General features: G+C 32.7%; 3 protein-coding genes and 1 long non-coding RNA gene across 4 annotated transcripts in view; 3 read left to right on the forward strand and 1 right to left on the reverse strand.

Annotated features, from left to right (window-relative positions):
- Positions 1-21,712, forward strand: part of LOC114300049 (uncharacterized) — a 36,599-nt gene that overhangs the window by 11,877 nt on the left and 3,010 nt on the right. The window lies entirely within an intron of this gene.
- On the forward strand, positions 2,781-3,272 carry LOC114275870 (uncharacterized). Its single transcript, XM_082897468.1, has one exon. The coding sequence runs from the start codon at positions 2,852-2,854 to the stop codon at positions 3,191-3,193; it is 342 nt and encodes a 113-aa protein (XP_082753594.1). The 5' UTR covers positions 2,781-2,851; the 3' UTR covers positions 3,194-3,272.
- On the reverse strand, positions 10,505-12,626 carry LOC114300208 (protein FAR1-RELATED SEQUENCE 5-like). Its single transcript, XM_028245092.2, has 2 exons — positions 12,537-12,626; positions 10,505-11,380 (listed from the first exon to the last, which is right to left on the reverse strand). The coding sequence occupies exons 1-2, from the start codon at positions 12,624-12,626 to the stop codon at positions 10,505-10,507; spliced, it is 966 nt and encodes a 321-aa protein (XP_028100893.2).
- LOC145804185 (uncharacterized) lies at positions 17,544-20,751 on the forward strand. Its single transcript, XR_014345808.1, has 3 exons — positions 17,544-17,780; positions 18,348-18,959; positions 19,038-20,751. It is a non-coding gene; the product is annotated as an uncharacterized LOC145804185 (long non-coding RNA).

A 21,712-nucleotide genomic window follows, 5' to 3' on the forward strand; every position in this document is an offset into this window, starting at 1 on the left:
GTATTTGTTGTCCTTATCATAATAGCATTTATTGTCCTTATATATTGTAAACTCTGGTACTGTGATGACATGACATGGTCATCGACGCCAACATACGGAAAACAAACAACCTTATAACCAAAATGACAAACAACGTAGCATGTGATGACAACATCAAACGACACATCAAACAACGACATGGCACGAAGAAACACTTACGTTTGCTGGTCATCGTCATAGAGATGGGGGATCATAACCGTACTTTGTTCGCACAATTTCAATACCCACCAATCGTCTAGTTCGACCCAATCCTAGGGTTTAACACCGTCGTTCACATAGCCGAACACAACACCACATTCGTATCTAACTGTTGATTCACAAAATCTCCCTTCTACAGTTCTATATCCCTTGAATGTGTGATTTGATTAATATTTTTGAAATTCAAAAAGTCATCTCAACGGCACCTTACCACGACAGCCGATTCACGTTCCCCCCCTAGAAACCCTCCTAACAAAATTTGTGTTTCCAAATTTGGGGATTCCATTTTCCAATTACTGTTTCAGTTAAACGGGTCGGACTCCTAAACTTTGTAATGCACGTTTCACAACAACGTGTATAGAAACACTGCACCGACACTTAAGATATCTAAACATATAACCCAAACATGTCCTACCATTTAACACCGCGTCACATAACTCATAATTCACTCCAATAAATGACAATTTCGTCAATCAACATACTAAAGGACCGAATGGTTCACAAGAAATAATTTTGGACCATTTGAAACATTACATCACAAAACGGTATTTACCGGTCAATTTTCCATTTTATAATGAGTGATTAAAAAATATGAGAGAGTATGAAAATTTATAATTAGCCTCAGACATTAGGACTAACCAATATTTTTGGTTATTTAGAGGATGTAGCATTATTGATTTATTTATTTGTTAATTTTCACCCTAAGGCCATGTTTGATTTACAAAACTAATAGTGAAAGTATTAATAATCCCATCAAATTAGTGTAATATTCACTACCTAATTGGATTAGTAGAATAAATTATCCCCTTATCATTTGTTTGATTTGCATTGGATAAGAAAAATATATAAATATAGGATTACAACTATATTTATTTTCTTTTCCAATCTTACCTTCCATTAATGTTTATTCACAATCTTTACTTTATCAAAATTTCTTCATAAACATAGTTTTGAAAAAAATTATAAATAAATAAATAAAAGTAAAATAAAAATACAAAATACAAAGGTCATGTTTAATTTGTTTTTAAATTTTTTTAATAAATATAAATTAATTTAAATATCAAAAAATATTTTTAAATTTTAAAAAATTATCTTTAACCTTCTAAAATATAAAATTATATATAAAAAAATATTTTAATATTTAGTAAGCGTAAAAAAGTTTTTATTTTATTTTATTTCCTCACTTAGGATACATAATCCCATTGCTATTTCATTATTAATAATTTTATAAATTTTAAATTAATTATTTATTAAATTAATAATCTTAAAATAAAATTTTAAAACAAATATAAAATTATTAAATTCACGAATTACGTATACTCTAATTCTGTGAGTCAAATATACCCAAGAATAAAGCTTTGGACTCCATTGGGGGTACTGGGGTCCCTTCCCATTGGTCCAAAAAAACAATTTTTTTTTTTTTTTGAGTTTCCAGCCACTCTCAGGCCGACACGTGGCACTGGGGTCACTGGGGTCACCCCAACTGGTCTGTAGCATTACTGTATACCCAAACGTTCTAACGTAGCAGAGCAATGGGGCCAGATGCATATCCCATGACCGACACTTGTCATCTTACAACACGCCGCGCACACGTATTGAGGGCATTAAAATAACAACCATGCTCCATACACCCAGTGGGGGTGGCGCCCCCAGTGACGTGGCGCCCCCACTGGTCAAAAAAAAAAAAAAAAAAAAAAAGAAAAACTGTTTTTTTCCATCCAACCCCCAGCTGACACCTCACTGGGTGTCACCCCCAGCTGGGGGTAGGAAGCATTTTTCTTAAAATAATTTCATCCCATTCCAATGGATAACGTTACGTTCTGATATTTTCTTCTCTCTATTCTTCCTCCTTTTAGCGCCTATAAATAAGAGGCCTTGGTCCTCTATTTCTCTGGGCTGAGTATGGAATCTGTTAAATTTGTAATTTGATCTAATTCAGTCTAATTCGATAAGTTTGGATTAATTTTTTGAATTTGTGGTTTAATTCTGGATTGAAGAATTAAAAATTTGTAGTCCACGAATTGGTTCCGGATTGAATCCCACGGTTCCGGATTGAAACCGATCCGGATCATATATAAATAGTCTATATTTTTATTATACATCATCTTATCTTATTTTATATAAAACCTAAACTCAAACCTAAATTCGTATAATATCTTCTTTTATTACTTTTGTTTGTTAGTTTTTAGTTTTAATTTGTAATGGTTTAAATACTTATGGTGAAACCAGTTTTCTTAATGTTGTTTAAATTTTAAAACAGTATGTCGTTATTATAAAAAAACATGTTGCTATTATGAAATTAATATAGCGCTATATTTATATTTTTAAGAAATTAAAGTGTTAAATATATTTTTTTTGTTATTTAATTATGTGAATCCGTAGTCCTAAACCGATTCAATCCGTGTTTAAATGGATTGGTTCGAATTGGTTCATGATTTAAATGAATTAGATTGGTTCTAATTTTTTAAGAACCTTAGATAACGAATTGATCCTAATTTTATCTCAATCCAATCTAATCCGGACTATCCTCACCCCTACTCTTAACAAATCCAATCGATCATATTCAGATCCCCAATTTCCAATCCATTTTTCTAGTGCGAGAAAAAGAGAGAAAATGGCAGGAATCATACACAAGATAGGAGAGACCCTCCACATAGGAGGCCAAAAGGAAGGCGAGAAGCAACACAAAGAAGGTGAGCACAAGGGAGAGTACCATGGCGATATGCACAAATCGGAACACTACGAAGGAGACAAGCACAAATCTGAAGCAGAGAAGCACAAATCGGAGCACCATGGAGATAAGCACAAGGAAGGAGGGTTCATGAGCAAGATCCATGGTGGTGGTGATCATCATGATCATGAGAAAGGTGAGAAAAAGAAGAAGGAGAAGAAGAAGAAGCACGAGGATGGACACAAACACCATGGTCATGACAGCAGCGACAGTGATAGCGATTAGATCGCTCGCTCGCTTTATACTTCTTCTCCTACACTACTTCGAATATAATATATATATATATATATATATATATATATATATATATATATATACATATGCATATTGGTTAGATTTGATGTGAATTTGTATTGTATGTATATATATAGAGATTTAGAGTTGCTATTTGGATACAAAACGAGTGAAAATGAATGTGTAGTATTTGATGATATGATCGTAGGATTTATTTTTAATTTAATTTAAATTATTTTAATATATTTAGTTCGGTTTAATAATATAATTTATAATTTTTTATAAATTAAAAATTAACTTATTCTTTAAATGAAAAAGAAAGACTTAATTTATAAGTCAAAAATTAATTTATATTCACAATTATAAACTATAAAATATAAGTTATTTAAATATAAATTATAATCACCTTATCACAACTGTGGATGGTGCTATCTCAGCATCCTGATGTGACTACTAATTGTATGGATTTTATTTTCATGATAAAAAATAAGAAAATGATTGGTGGCCCTAAAAAATTTGTCCCTAATGCCCCTAATTTCTATTTTTGGAAACTGTTTCTTTTTTTCTTTCTTTTTTCCTTTTTTTTTTTTTTTTTTTTTTTACCTAAAGTGGAAATTTCGGGGCATTCGAGCCCCGAAATTCGGGCCCTCAAGCAGCGCCGTAAAAAATAAAACAAAAATGACTTAGACCTCCATCTGAGGGTACTAGGAGTCGTTCGTGATTGGATAAAAAAAATTATTTATTTTTATTTATTTTTTTCTAGCCAATCTCAAGCCAACACGTGGCACTAGAGATCACTGGGGTCGTCCGTATTGAGGGTCGGAAGTATTGTTGAAAATAAAATAATTGACCTGAGCTTCATAATAGAATCATATTTTATTTTTTTATCGGCAATTTTATTTTTATTTATTTATTTATTTTTTGAGAACAAAAGAAAAGTAACAAAGAAAGGCACAGGACACAGCAGACTCCTCAGTTCCTATTATATATATATATACACGTAAATAGTTTTGAAAATAAAATTTAATGATAAATATCATTTATTATTATTATTATTATTTTATTTTTATTTTTGTGATCTTCTGTTTGTAAAATTTGTCACGTGATTGTGCCCCCTTTAACCTTTTTCATTATGGAAAAAAAGGTCAACCCAACCATTCCCTTTTTGAGTCTTTCGAAAAAAAAAAAGGTTGGTTTTTGACCTTTTTGTTTATTTTATGTTACATTATTTCTTATATTTTTATCTATAAAAAAAATAAAATAAGTTAAAAAAATAAAAAAAAAAATCGACTTTTTATCATTTTTTCAAAATACCACTTTATATGAAAATTTTTATAATAAATACTCTTTTATTATATGATCTTGTTATGACATTTATGATATTTGATTATAAATTATTTTGATGTAAGTTATAATTTTATTATTTATTTATTGTCTATTGGTACACAGGATGTCTATAGTAGCATGATCATAATGGAATTCAGATCTTCGGTAGCCCTTTCCTGTCGCCCTTATCGAAACGGCGTCGTTTTCATTAGTTTTTTTTTTTTTTTAATTTTTCCCCAAAATTTGAAATTCCCCCTTATGACACATGCCCCTTTGGTTTGGTTGTGCCCTAGCCCCTCTGAGACGAAGTAGAGCTGAACAGACGAAGCGAGGGCGAATCGAACGGGAGAGGCGAGGCGACGAAGACAGAGAGGCGAGGAGCGAGGGCGAGAGACGAAGACAGAGAGGCTTGGGACGAACACATATTTGGTTTGACTCTCTTCCCTTCTTCTGTGATTCATGCAAAGAATAAGAACAAATCAAGATTTGCTTGATTTGGGCATTTTGTGTATGTTGACTTTAGTAGCCATGAGTTTGGAATTCTTAACAAAGGGAGGCTGTTTGCAGATTATTATGTCATTTTGTGTAGAACGAAAACAAAAAAATATATATATAAATATATGTTGCTTGATTCATTGCTTGAAAAACAGAGCTGACGCATATATATATATATACAAAGCTTGAAAAACAGAGCTGAAGTATATATTCATAGTGCACCCCATTTCATGAACATTGCAAGATATATATACATATATATGATGAATCAAGAATAGTGATTCATCATAGCTAATGATTGATTCATTGCTAGAAAAAAAAATATCATTTTTTTCCTGAGTTTTGGTTCATCCATGGAAGTGTATTGAGTGTTAGTAGCAGTAATAACAATTCTGTTTCACAAAACAAGAAAACAATATATATATATATATATATATATATATATATATATATATGTTGCTTGTTGTTGCAAATGGTGTAGTGTGGTAGCTGATAGTTATACCTGAACTTCATTGCTGTACATAAGTTTATCAATCATTGTCTTCTGAGTCCATTGAACTAGCAATAACAACAAATCAGGAATGCCTTCACCACTGTTGCCCATTACCAGAACAGATCAATATTGCTATTATTATTATTATTATTATTATTATTATTATTATTATAAATTCGTTTGTTTGGATAGGCGGCAGACTCACTGATTCATTCAAGAAGAGAGCATATTACTATTATTATTATATTATATGTTTATAAAGATATTATAAAAATGAATTTGTCATTTCACTATAATAAACAAAACAGATAATGAGGCAAAAGGGAAGAGACTACTACTATTCAAATGAAAAATAGACCTCAGGAGACCAATGTCAACAACCCTTATACATAGCTTCAAGTTCCAACCACTGCTTAGACTTGCTTAAGTAGCCCATTAGGCATGAACCTGAATTTATGAACTTTACCCAATGTTAATATAATAGTTAAAAGATGGTCGAACAAAATAAAATAAGAAAAAGAAACCCTTAAAAAATGGGTGTTCATTCTCCATAGTAAAAATAGATAGTTGAAATATGTATAATTATTTCTTATTTTGTTTTGTTAATCAATTAGGAAAATTATAATTCGGTCTTTTTTGTTCTTTATTAAAATAGTATTTAGTTGCGTTCAACTACTATCGTCATGCATGATTAAATAGTATTTAGTTGCTAAGCAATTTTGGTTTTTGTTAGAATGCATATAACCAAACCAAGGAAATCTTTTGTTTGTGAATACACAAGTTAGTTATCTACACTTGAAGTCAGAAAGAAAATGTCATGCATGCATGTCCATGGAAAGTTTGGTTAGATCTGTGTTGTATTTGAAATTGACTTTTGTGTTTACTTGTAATTAGGATTGACATGTCAACCAGTTCAAACAATGATGCTGGATTCTTTGAAAATAAAAGATGCAAATGTAGGAAAAAAGCAGGAGTGTACATATCAGAATCAGAGAAAAATCCAGGGAAGATGTATTTCAAGTGCGCAAATAAGGATTGTGACTACTTTGCGTGGGAAGTGGCTTCTACTGGGAGTGGATCAAATATCCAAAAGATCGGATACGATTATGATTTTGCGAGAAACAATGAACTTGTGAATATCTTGGAATGACTTGACGCAAACCAACGAGAACGACTTGAAGCTATCAAATTCATGATGCTCACAACCATAGTGATGGTTGGCTTTACCATGCTAGTGGTGCTGCTCAAGTGAACTTGTATTTCTACTTAATGTAAACCAGTACTTGTAGAACTTGTTTAATTAATGAAGTTAAAGTTACTATGATATGTCAATTGTGTTAATTAATGAAATTGGGCGTTATGTATATGATGTATGAAGATTCATGTTATGAAAAGAAAGCGAATCTGATGTTATGTGAGCACAAAATTAATATAATGTTGCATGATGGTTGATCACTCCTTTACACAGGGCACTGTAATGCAATTCTTCCATGGGTTTTAGCATGATAAAGAAAGTAAAATGCCTAGCTTCTTCAAAGTAATCCTCAAAGAGGCATCTCAAAGCAAGCTTTCCAAATAACAAGATATATGATCACTCGAACATCCTATATCACCTTACCCTGAGTCAACAAAATCAACTCCTAAACATTTCTCCATGCTGAGAGAAGCAAACATATAGGAAATGAAGGCAAAGCGTGGTTGTAGAAACAACAAAGAATTGAACCTATGCCACTTGAATTGAACCTGTGCCACAAAGAATTGTAGATGACAACCATAATAACAACTTCATATATATGCATACACAAAAAGAACATTGTTCGGAAACACTAAATATACAGAAAAAAGATGTCCATGAAAAATGTCCAAATCCCGTGAAACATTAAATTTACATAAAAAAATATGTCCATCAAAAACATCCAAATCCCACCAAACATTAAAAATACATAAAAAATATGTCCATCCAAAATATCTAAATCCCAGCAAACATAAAAATACATAAAAAAAAATATGTCCATCAAAAATATCCAAATCCCACCAAACATAAAAAAAATACACCAATATAATAACATCATTGTTTGGTGCAAGCCTTCCAAGGATGTCCATTCACATAACTGTCAGCAGGACTATATGAGGCTTGCGACAGTTGGACTGCACTAGTACCTCGAAGCAACTCCTGAAACGATGTTTGAGTGGGATATACTAAAGGCATTGAATGAGGCACATTGATTGGGGCGCGTTATTTCCCTGCAATAGTGATACATTTATTAAAATATTTATACAATCTATACTACCATTTTTATGTAAAGTATGTAAGCAATTACAACTCACATCATATGTACGACCCATGGCAAAGGGAGGTTGAGATTGAGATTCAGGTCCAGATTGGGATTGAGAATTATAAATTGCACGACCATGACCCTAAAGCAAACCAACATAAAGAATAAGTGAAATTAAAAAAAAGTAATAATGCATTTTCATTTTAAAAAACATACAATATGAAAAGAATACCTCAACATAATTACTGCTCATGCCAAAAGGAGGTCGAGATTGACCTTGTGGAGTATAAACATCCTAAAGTAAACCAACATAAACAAAAAAATAAGTGAAAAACAAAAAAAAGTAATAACGCATTTTCATTTTAAAAACATACAATATGAAAAGAATACCTCAACAAAATTACTACTCATGCCAAAAGGAGGTCGAGATTGACCTTGTGGAGTATAAACACCCTAAATTAAACCAACATAAACAAAAGAATAAGTGAAAATGAAAAAAAGTAATAATGCATTTTCATTTTGAAAAAACAGACAATATGAAATATTACCTTAACATAATTACTACCCATGGCGAAAGGAGGTCGAGATTGACCTTGCAAAGTGTAAACTGTAACACCCTATAGAACCAATGCACGAAAAAAAAAAGAAATTCACATGACAATATTGCAAGAAGAAGCAATTGAAGATATGTTGGTGCCGTATGAGGTTCAATTGCCCTAAGGTGTATGCATGTTCAATTACCTGTATTGAATGGCTACCCAAGGCGAAAGACGGTTCAGATTGACCTTGAGAAGCAGGAAAAGAAGCACCCTAAATGCATCACAAAATAATAAATATCACGCTACTAGTTGCACACAATAATAAGGCCTCGTTTGGGAAGTGGCTATTTTAGTAGGCTATTTGGCTTTTTGACTATTTTAGTAGGTTATTTTAGTTTTGTGTTTGGGAAGTTGGGTTAAATTTTTATTTGAGTTGGTGTATTAAAAAATGTGTTGAAAAGATGTTTGTAATTAAAATGACCATTTTGTCCCTACAATTATATTTTTTTTAATTTCCGACTGAGGGGCAAAATGGTAATTGAGCTGTTGATGTAACATTTCCGGCTGTTACACTGTCCAACAGTCAGCCTATATATATATATATATATTTTTTTTTTTTTTGGAAAATCAAGAAAAAGTTGTTACAGTGTAGGCTTTTGGGCTGATTTTCAAAATTAGGCTATAATAGCCGGGAAGTCATGTTCCCAAACAGGCCCTAAATATAGCAAGATTAATACAAGGTTGCACAGAATAGTAAATTTTACTTGACTACAAATATTACCCATGGCGACAGGAGGCTCAGATTGACCTTCAGGAGTACAAAAACCATCACCCTACAAACAACCAATTTATTTAATTCATGATTTTCCAAACACACATAACACAAAATTGATAACACATAACAATCACACATAACAAAATTAATTACCTGCTTAGATTGCATTCTTTTCTTCTTCGCAATAGATTTTTCCATCCCGTCCTTGATCCTCCTTCTTCCCTTACTAGTTGCTTGTCTTTTCTTCAGTCCCTTAGCTTGGATTGGACAATCTACTTCCTCACTCTGTGGGCATGTGTTAGTTGAGGAATTTCTCAATTCAGTGACCTCCACTTCACCACAAGTGTGCACACTTAAGTTCTCTTCAACCATTATGCTCAATGCTTCACCTTTTGCAAGTGACAAATGATAAGTTTCTTCACTTTCCGCGGCTCTACTTGCTATTGCTCTAAACATATTCATCAATGACCTATATCGACCGCTTTGATGTAGTTTGACATCAGCCTTGACATCATACCCACGGCTATCTTTCATGCTTTCAGCCTTTGCTTTCTTAGTCCATCGTTTCAAGATGTATTGTGCAGGAAGGTCTTTTGCATTCAATATTTCTCTAAGCACCTTCAAACAATGTTGACACACTATGCCCTTCACTTCAAACTTCTTGCAACTACAACTCAAAAAACCATCTCTATGCATTATCACATTCTTATCTTTGTTTCCATCTACCACCGTTCGAATTGTGAATATGGTACTCTCACCACCATTAAGAGTGCCTACAATGGATGCTTCAATGGACTGTACGTATTCATTTTGGAATTCCTCAAAAATTGTTTTGGTGTAAATATTTGCCATTTGCTTTAACATCAAAGTTGGAATGGAAACCCTTGGCAATTTTTGGGACAAATTATATTCGGCTTCCAATTCTTTGTACCTCTTGTCATAGAGCACCCTCTCAAAGTGCATGAAAAATTCCATCAAGTTATGATCACAATTGAGATAATCCTTCAAACATGCATTGAATGATTCACTTAGTTGAGTAGTACTCATTCCAGCTGCCCAAGAATTCATAACATATGGCCATCCCCATTTGTCCTTCACACCAAAAGTTTGCTTTAACCAATGATTGTTGTGTGCATCATACCTATCAAGCATTTGGTCCCATCGTATTCTAAATTCTTCTTCATCATCAATTTCATGCATAAATTTTGCAAACACACCCTTCACCCCCGCATCTCCAAAAAGACAACTTACATGCTTCACAGCGTTTTGCATCAAATGCCATGTGCAAAGTCGGTGGTTTGTATTAGGCATGACAATTGGAATGGCCTTAGCCATCGCAGCATCTTGATTTGTGAAAATAGTTTTTGGAGCTTTGTTTGACATTGCCTCCAAAAAAATCTAAAACAACCACGTGAATGATTCGGCAGTCTCATCATACATCAACGCTGCACCGAATATAACCGTTTCTCGATGATGATTAAATCCAACAAAGGTTCCAAAAGGTCTATGCTCGTTATTTATTTTGTAAGTAGTGTCAAAGGTCACTACATCACCAAATTGAGCATAGTCCATTATCATTTGAGCATTGGCCCAAAATATATTAGTTATCTGCTCTTCACAATCTAATTGGACTGCATAATAAAAGGATGGATTTTCCACAGTTTTCTTACGAAAGTATTGCAACACACTACCCGCTTCTCCATATTCCAAATCTTTTTGTCTCTTCGATCTTAAATAATTTTTTTGGTCCAATTTGGTGAAGCCAAGTGATGCTCTTCCACCACATTCCCTACCCAATAGCTCATAAGCAGACCTAAGAGGAATTCCAGATTCTGAAGCCAATTCTACTTCAATTGCTTGGGTGGTAGATATTTTTCTTTGGGATGGCAACATATGAACACACTCTTGATGCACAAGGTCATGATTATGATGTTCAACAAAATCAATTGCAACATATTTCTCTAAATTTCTATCTAACTTTATACTCAATCGGGCACCACAACCACATCGCACCTCTTGGCTCGGAAATTTTACTAGTGGATCTCGCTTGCCAATACCCCGAGTTTCCTCTTTATAACATACAAAAATCCGTGAAGTTATTTCCTTGGTTTGTTTGTTCTTGTGTGCATACGACTTCCTAATACTAAAGCCCACCTTTCCGCCATAGTTGTTGTAAAAGTCATACGCAGCTTGTTCAGAGTCAAATGGCATGCCCAATTTTGGCTTCCAACCACAACTACCCAACTCATCAACAACATTATTTTCTTCCATTACCTACAATTAAGTACCATACAAATAATAAAATAAGCTACTTCCCAAAAATTGATGGATAGGATTTTTTAGAAGTGTGCCTACAAATACTACTGAGTAATTTATATAACATTTTCCTATACATATAATATACCAGTGGGACTGATGAATGATATGAATAATTATATATATATATATATGCTTTAGCTTTGTTTAACTTTTCTTTTTCTTTTTTTTTCTTTTTTTTATTCGGTGGAGATTGGTTCTGTCATGCCTAACCAGGGCTACGCATTTATCTTATTACCTTTTTTTTTTTTTTTTTTTTTTCTGATTGTTATCTTTTGTAATATTGGTACTGCAATACACACGATAAAGCTTTTCCAATATTCCATGTCTAGCTTTTGCCCAAGTCAAAAGATTACTGTATTTTTAGTGGTGAAATTTTCAGCAAGATGATTCAAAAAACACTTCCAAGACCAATTCAGCAAGATGAAGCACAAGTCATATTTGTTTTATCTGGAATTCCTGGAATATTTGTTATCTGGAATTCCTGGGACACATAGAGGGAGAGAGAGGGGGTTTGGAATTCCAGATAACACCAATCCCATTCTTTTGTAATGTTTGGTAGTGGAATATACCTTTTGCCCAAGTCATAAAAACACATAACACAAATATTAAATCAATTGGTAGTTGTTATGTTCTTCATTTTTGAACAATTAACAGAATTAACTGAATTTTTTTTTGAACACATAACAGTTAGATCAATTCTGTTAATTTTCAGAATTCTGGGTCAAATTTTTTTTCGATTAACAAAATTCTGTTAACATTTTTGTAATGTTTGGTAGTGGAATATACCTTTTTGAACAATTCCATCACTGGGTCAAAAAATTAACTAAAAAAATTAACAAAATTGAAAAAATAACTGAAAAAATATTTGGGTCACCATCACAAATATTAAGTTGAAAGCCACAGAAAATTGAAGAACATAACAACAAAAAATGAAAAAAAAAATTTTGAAAAACCCAAAATTGATATTTTTCTATAATCTTTTTTGACTTCTAGAAACATTTATAAAAAATTTCAGACAGATATTCAAATATATATATATATATATATATATATGTATATATCAGCTACAATAATCTGAAAAATATCAGCTACAGATATTCACTTATTTTACCTCCTCAGGGCCGCAATCTTGCCTCGCCGTCGTGTCGCGTCCCTCCGCCATGCTTCGTCCTTCGCCATGGCAGTCTCTTCCCTCCGCCATCACTACTACAAAAATGGTTAAAGATCACACTTTGACAAAAAAAAAAAAGATCTCACTTTTATTGGAAGTGTGATAAAAAACATTAGATTGATATTTTAATCACACTTAATTTAATTGAGTGTGATAATATTTATTTTTTATGTCACTTTTCAATTAAGTGTGATTATATATATATTTTTTTAATCACACTTTCTAATTAAAGTGTGATTATATATACACTTCTACTTTTTAATCACACTTTTTAAACAAGTGTGATTATATTTATATTTTTTAATCACACATTCTAATTAAAGTGTGATTATTTATATAGTTTTTAATCACACCTTCTAATTAAAGTGTGATTATATATACACTTCTACTTTTTAATCACACTTTTTAAACAAGTGTGATTATATATATATTTTTTAATCACACATTCTAATTAAAGTGTGATTATTTATATATTTTTTAATCACACCTTCTAATTAAAGTGTGATTATATATACACTTCTACTTTTTAATCACACTTTTTAAACAAGTGTGATTATATTTATATTTTTTAATCACACATTCTAATTAAAGTGTGATTATTTATATAGTTTTTAATCACACCTTCTAATTAAAGTGTGATTATATATACACTTCTACTTTTTAATCACACTTTTTAAACAAGTGTGATTATATATATATTTTTTAATCACACATTCTAATTAAAGTGTGATTATTTATATATTTTTTAATCACACCTTCTAATTAAAGTGTGATTATATATACACTACTACTTTTTAATCACACTTTTTAAATAAGTGTGATTATATATATATATATATATATATATATATATATATATATATTTTTTAATCACACATTCTAATTAAAGTGTGATTATTTATATATTTTTTAATCACACTTTCTAATTAAAGTGTAATTATATATATACACTACTACTTTTTAATCACACTTTTTAAATAAGTGTGATTATATATATATATATATATATATATATTTTTAATCACACATTCTAATTAAAGTGTGATTATATATACATTATTACTTTTTAATCACACTTTTTAAATAAATGTGATTATTTATATATTTTTTAATCACACATTCTAATTAAAGCTTGATTATTTATATATTTTTTAATCACACAATGTAATTAAAATGTGATTATATATAAATTATTACTTTTTAATCTCACTTTTTAAATAAGTGTGATTATATATATATATATATATATATTTAATCACACTTCCTAAATAGGTGTGATTGTATAAAATATTTCAAATTGATTTTTATATAAAATATAATATACAATTCCCAAATTTTTAATCACCCTTAATATGATTGAGTGGGATAATATTTATTTTTTATGTCACTTTCTAATTAAGTGTGATTATATATATATATATATATATATGGTAAATTACACTGACACCCCTTAAGATTTATGTTTATTACAGTTCTCCCTTCACGTTTTGGAAATTACATCTCCCTCCCTGAGGTTTAAAGTTTCATTACAGATTCCCCCCCTTAGCAATTTAATTTTTTTAAATACTAATTTTTCCCTTACTAGGTAAATTACATTAACACCCCTTACATTTTAGAAATTACAATCCCCTCCCTAAGGTTTAAAGTAGCATTACCAATTGCCCCCTCGGTTAGTATTAGTTGGAAAAAAAATTCATTGAAAAAAAATTAATTGGAAAAAAAATTAATTGAAAAAAAATTAATTGAAAAAAAATTTGTTAGTAAAATTTTTAAATTTCTGTTTAAAAACCAACATAAACTTATTTTTTGAATTTACGTTTTTTCCTGAAATTTACAAACTGAGACAACCATTTATAAATCAAAAAAATTATCACACAAGTTTTTATGACAATTTTTTAAATTTTTGTAAATATAAATTGAAAATTGAAAACGAAATGGTTACCAAACAGACTTCATATGGTAAAAATGTCGTAAAATGAACAAATAATTAAATAAGTTACCAACATAAGAAACGACTTATTAAAAGATTTTTAGGCTATTATGGTTTGAATTTTAGAAAAAAAAATTAAAAATTAAAAATTAATTTGGTTAAGAAATAAAAAATAAAAAATAATTATCATTTTTAAATAATTTTTATCTTTCGAGTGGTTAGAAATAATTTTTTACAAATTAAATTGAAACAGCTATACATATGTATATAACCTGCCCAAAAGTTAAAATGATAATTATTTTTGCCCTTAAATGATAATTATTTTTTAGTTTTTATTTCTTAACCAAATTAATTTTTAATTTTTAAAATTTTTTTCTAAAAATCAAACCATATATGGCCTAAGAATCTTTTGATAAGTCAATTCTTACATTGATAACTTATTTAATTATTTGTTAATTTTTACCATCTAAAGCCTGTTTGCTAAGGTGCCATTTGGTAACACTTACGTTTTCAGTTTTCTCTTTATATTTACAAAAATTTTAAAAACTCAAATAAAAACTTGTTTGGTAAATTTTTGATTTATAAATCAGTGGTCTCAGTTTATAAATTTGGCCAAAAAATGTAAACTCAAAAAATGTGTTTTTTTTTACCACCCAACACTAGCCACCACCCGCCACCATTTTCCACCACCTTCTTCTGCCACCACTACCCATCCCCTCACCACCTGCCACCACCACTCGCCACCAACACCCATCTACCAGCCACCACCACCCACCTGCCACCCACTCGCCACCACCACCCACCTGCCATCTACCCGCCACCCGACACTACCATCCACTGTCCGCCACCTACCCGCTACCATCACTCAGCACCCATCTACCACCACCATCCACCACCAGCCACCCACCACCACCACCCCACCAACCCTAAATAGGTGTGATTGTATAAAATATTTCAATTTGATTTTTATATAAAATATACAATTCCCAAATCCACGCCTCTATTCTACCCGTGAATGATAGAGACGACTCACTACTAGAAAAATGAGGCTTTAGACACGAAACTTTTTCACCCATTTTTTCATCTTCCTATTTCTCTGTCTCCGTCTCTCTTCTCTCTCTCTCACTGATCACTCTTCTCTATCTGTCTGTCTCTCTCTTTCTCTCTGTGTCTCTGTCTCTCTTATTTTTCTCTCTCTCACTCATCACTCTTCTCTGTCTGTCTGTCTCTCTCTTTCTCTCTGTGTCTGTCTCTTTTATTTTTCTCTCTCTCACTCATCACTCTTCTCTGTCTGTCTGTCTGTCTCTCTCTCTCTTTCTCTCTGTGTTTCTCGTCCATCTCTCTTCTGTCTATCTCTCCCATCTCTCTTCTCTATATCTCTCTTACTCATCTCTCTCTGTCTCTCTCTCGTTTATCTCTTTTCGTTCTTTTTTTCTCTCTATCTCTCTTTGTCTATATCTTTTCATCCATTTTTTCATCTTCGTCTCTCTCTTCTCTTTCTCTCTCTCACTCATCACTATTTTCTTTCTATCTATCTATCTGTCTCTCTCTCTGTCTCTCACTCATCTATCTCTTCTCTCATCTCTTTTCTCTCCCTGTCTCTTTCACTCATCTCTTTTCTCTCTATCTCTCATCTTTCTCTGTCTCTTTCGCTCAACTCTCTTCTCTCTATCTCTCTCTCTGTCTCTCTCGTTCATCTCTCTTTTCTCTATGTCTTTCTTGCTCGTCTCTCTTCTCTCTATCTCTCTCTCTGTCTCTCTCGTTCATCTCTCTTCTTTCTCTGTCTCTCATTCTCTATCTCTTTATCTTTTTGTCACCCTCTCTCTCTCTCTCTCTCTCTCTCTCTCCTACTGTGTTCGCGTTGCTCACTCTCTCCCTTCCGTCTTCTCTATCTAGTAAGCTCCCTCTTGATTTATTTATCCACTACAAGAAAATGCACTTTTAGCAACCACTTTGTCTCTCTCTCGCTCATCACTCTGTCTCTGTCTCTCTCTCTCTCTCTATCCTCTATCTGTCTCTCACTCATCTCTCTCTCTCACCACCCATCTCCTTTACCACATTCACCACTACTGCAAACGCTGTTCCACTACCACTATTACTACCACTGTCGCCACTTCACCTCTACGACTACCATTACTACTACCATTGTCACCACTACCACTACTACTACCATTACCTCTCTTTCACACCATTGCCACTTCATCTACTCTACCACTACCACAACTTCACCACTAATCTCCTTCGCCACCGCCGCCACCACCACCACCACCATCATCTCTTATCCACAACCTTTACCACTACTGCCACCACTACTACCATTACCTCTCCTTCACCCTTGCCACTTCATCTATTCTACCACTACCACAACTTCACCACTATTCTCCTTCGCCGCCGCCACTACCACTACCATCATCTCTTATCCACCACCTTCACCACTACTGCCACTCCTTCTCTTCTACCACAAAAAATTAGTTCATGATTTTTAGTAATAAAAAAAAATGGGCCGTAGAAAAACATTTTTCATTGACCACAGAAAATTAACTTTTATTTTAGTGAAAAATATTTTTCATTAAAATATTACCCCTACTTCTACCAAATAAAAAATAATAATATTTTTTTCATTGAAATAAAAATGAAACAAATAAATTTTCAATCTTAGTAACTAAAAAAAAAGAATTAAAAAAAAAAAATTCATTAACTACAAAAAAATATATATTTTTAACAAAAAATAATTTTTTTTGACGACGATAACCCCCGTCGCAAAAAAAAAAAAAAAAAAATTAAACAATATTATTTTGTTATTTAAATTTTATTTCTGAAAAGAAAAAAAAAATTATTTTCATTCCCGCCCCTTTTTATTTTCCATTCCCGCCCCCTTCCCCACTTTTTTTTTTTCCCATTCCCGCTCAACAAACCCCCAATCCCTAATCTCATCTTACCCCCCCTCTCTCTCTCAATCGACCCTAATCTCATCTTTAGTGCCCAACTCAAACACTCTCTCTCCCGTCTTCCCCTCTCCCCCTCTCACCACTCACTTAGCAATAGCTAGGGTTTGATTATCTTTCTCTCCCCTGTATTGGAAACCCTAGCTTTGAAACTGCCATCTCCAACAACAACAATCACCATCAGTGTTGGATTTGCCATCACCGATTCGCCGTTGCCCGTCGCGCAGCACCTCCTTCTGCCGCAGAACCACCACCTAAGTGCCGACGATGGCAGATCTTGAAGGACGACCAAACCCTACAGAGCTACGGGTAATTCAATCAATTCTCACAGTACTCATTTTTTGTATATGTGAATGTAGATATGGGTATTAGCATTGGAATTTGAGTTAAATGCTTTAGTGCCCAACTCAATTTCATCTGTAATCCATTATCCATCAATCTCTCTGTTTTTCTAGAATTCCCAATTTAACACTAACAAACACTCATCAATTTCATATGTGAACTCTTTCTATGATTTATGTTCATCAGATTTTCGTTTGGCTCTCTGTCTTACCTGCATGCATTTCTCATTATTCTCTCTCACTAGCTTTCATATGATACTTTCCAACCATCAATGCCGGCTCTAAAAATCAACATATTTAGTGGGTTTTATTGAGTTTTGTCTCATACGAACTTGACAAATAAAGGTTGGTACTTTGAATTTGCTTTATATGTTTCTTCGAACTTCTTGTTGGGTAGATGAACAAACTCAGGCAGAGATTACGAAGTTAAAGACTACTTTTTGAATTTTTTTATTGTATTACAATTGTTTTGGAAAGCTATGTAATGTATTTTTTCATTTTATAGTTGATGTACATCAATCAATATCTGTTGCAGGGGTCATGTTCCTTATCGAGACAGCAAACTCACACGTATTTTGCAACCTGCACTAGGGGGAAATGCAAATACTGCCATCATATGCAATATTACACTTGCTCAGGTAACACATTCAGTGTACCATATGCAATATCATGCTTGCTCAGGTAACACTTAGTAAATTCAGTGTACCGATGCTTACATGAAAATATTTGTCGAAGTTACCTGAAAAAGTGAACATTGTTCAAAATACCTTAAGTTGATAGTGTTTGCATGACTTTGTCAACTGCTAATTTTGAGTTCATCATTTTCAAGTTCCCTTCTATTTTCAACTTCTTCCTAAGGTTTGATGTGTTGCGATGAAAAACAATTTTAGGGAAAGTATTCTAACAAAACTTGATTCCAAGGCTCCATTTAATCTCAATTAAAGCTTGAAACTCAGGGGGCAGTCTTGTTGGGTTTCTTGAAGTTTTATTCTATTTTGGGTAAATTACAAATACACCCATTGAGATTTGATTAAAATACAAATTGCTTTTTAAAGTATCAACTGTTAATTTGTCTCTTGTGATTAAGGGCTCCCATTCAGAACATTCCGAAGAGGAGATTCTCAATCTGCGGAATACTTTATTACAGGTTTATATCGTTAAGTTTGTGGATTGTCTTGTAAATAATGATTTGTGTATCCTCAAGGTTATGATTTATTTTCAATAGACTGAATTGGAGAGGGAGCGGATAGCTATGGAGCTGGGGGAGGAAAAGAAAGCCCAAGCTGAACGCGAAAAGAGGTTGCAAGAGCAAGCTAAGAAGATTGAAAACTTGAGTTCAATGGTGTTGTACTCAAATAGGGATGAGAATCGTGATCAGCCCAAGAAGGTGCTATGACAATGACTCTCTCTCTCTCTCTCTCTCTCTCTCTCTCTCTCTCTCTCGCTTCCTGGTAAATAACCACAAACTTTGGTGCTTTATTAATGTCAATTGTCTAAATTACTTCTTGATTTCGCTTTTTCTTAGATTTATTATGGTCGTAAACACGTCAAAGGTTACCTAAATCCAACATGATTAGATCAAATTATGAAACCAAAATAGTGGTTGGCCTGAAGAGTCTTCTTTATTAATTTTGTTACAAAATCTAGTTTGAATTTGCGTAGATGTGATCTAATGACAACCTGGAATAGGTTCCATGAACCACCACTAAGCCTTATCTTAAGGAATTTTGGAAATAACCAGTATACTTTTGCCTCCTGAACATTGTAAAGCATACAATAAACTGAATTGTCAATGAATAACTTTGAGAGAAGACTTGTTCTAGAAGATAGGTCTGAAGTGGCTTTCATTTGTTTTGATTGCCTCATATCATCTCTTCCATGCTATTTCTCTAACTTCTTGACTTTTGTGTGGCTCTCTCTCTCTCTCTCTCTCTCTATATATATATACACATATATATATATATATTTATTATATTTATATATCTATTGTGTTTAAATTGAATTTTTTTCCCTTGCTGCGGGGGAAGAGGCGTGATACCTGGTGCTTTGGTAATCTTTCAAGGGAGACTCTTGGGGAAGTAAGTGTTTATTTGTTACAAGCATATTGTATAGTTGGTTTTCAGGTGGTAGTGAGCCATCTTTGAACTAATTTTTGGAGTTTGTACCGAATTTTGAATACTTTTGATAAGTATATGTTTTCCTCTTGTTTGTATTTCTTGATACATTGGTGGCACTGCACCTTTGGTGCCTTTTTAATTTAATATATCCTTGTCAAATAAAGACAAAAAGACTATAACAGTGGCATGGCAGTGAGAAAATGATGGCTCATAATGGTATAGAAGAATGAGAACTGTTTCTCTAAAGGGTTAATATTCTTTTATTTTTGTTCTTTTAATTTAGAGAAAGAGGTGGGGGGCTTGTTCCATGCAAACTTAATTTTTCCCTAGAGCATCTAGCTTTAAATATAGCTGAATGGCGGAAAAGATATGTTCACCTGACCTCAAGCTTGTTGGCATTTATTGCTTTGTCCAGATGAACTAAGTTGTATTGTATGTCATTGTGATCTATTTGAACAAGAAAGATTTGTCTAAAGCTGATTCTTACATTTAGAAATTTCCATATGCTGATGTTTTTTCCTTTTTTTTTTTTTAATTATATACATTCAATTATATTTTCATAAATATCTATAGGTATCTCTTTAATTTTTAACTTGACTTGTCAGCCAACTCTTAAATATACTTTTAAAGTAAATGTGGCATTAAAATATTTGATTTTTCTGAATATGCAATAATTTAGGGGTTGTTTGGGATGTCCTAAATAAATGCACTTTTTGACTTTTTATGAAATATGGGCTGGGTATGGGTTGGGTTTGAAGTGATGTGATAGAGAGGTGATGTGACTTAAATAAGATAATGTGACTTAAATAGAATAGTGACTTTTTGAATTTTTTTGAGGATGCCAAACTTAGCCTTAGTTTGTCATAGATATAATCTAACGTTCATGCCTTCATGGTGCTTTAGTTGAATTCAATAGTCCATGCAAAGGCATCTGCTGTTAACTATTTGTGGGGCTTCTGGAGTAAAGCCACATTTACCTCTAGCCTCTTGTAAATCATAGTCCAAATTTTCTCATTTTTTTAACATTATAATACTATTTGGTAGGCTTGGCATTTAGCAAGTGACTGCTAATTTTCAGGTTAATCTTAAATACCTTGGACGGGTTGTTTTATACACAAATGGCATTCTATACCCAGATAGCGTGGTTGGAACTGATTCCCATACAACTATGATTGCTGGCTTAGGAGTTGCTGGCTGGGGAGTTGGAGGAATTGAATCTGAGGCTACAATGCTTGGCCAGGTATTTTGAGATAATAATATATTTTCTTTGTGATTTTTCATATGCTTGTGCCAGCTGTTAGTGTTTGCACTTATTTTCCATGTGCCATGAGCTTGTTCAGAAGCTTTGATTCCCTGTGGTGATGTGTTGTATTAGATCATTTATTTTTGGAGGGGCAAACTTCACTTCAACACGCCATGGTTAATTCTACTTGTGGTTTACCCTTCTTGATATTTAGAAAAAACCATATAACCTTCCTATGATTTGGTGCACCATCAAAATTAATAGCTTATGTGAAAACATGTGCTTGGAATGCGAATGGCTCTGTTAAAACACATTTCATGCCCAAAAAGATGGCAAAAATGCCCTTAGTTTGCTCAATGTTAAGGCTACTTCAGAGGTATTTTGATCCTTTTACTGAAGTGTATAGACGGTGCACTTTAATCTTCGAACCATAGAGGGTTATATGCTTATTTTAAACATCTGAGCACAGACAACACATGGAGTAAACCATATGGGGTAAAGTAAATTTTGCCCTTTTTTCATTAACTTTTTTTAGTACTC

This window comes from Camellia sinensis, chromosome 12 (assembly GCF_055761805.1).
Source record: "Camellia sinensis isolate YWXY chromosome 12, ASM5576180v1, whole genome shotgun sequence".
NCBI lineage: Eukaryota > Viridiplantae > Streptophyta > Magnoliopsida > Ericales > Theaceae > Camellia > Camellia sinensis.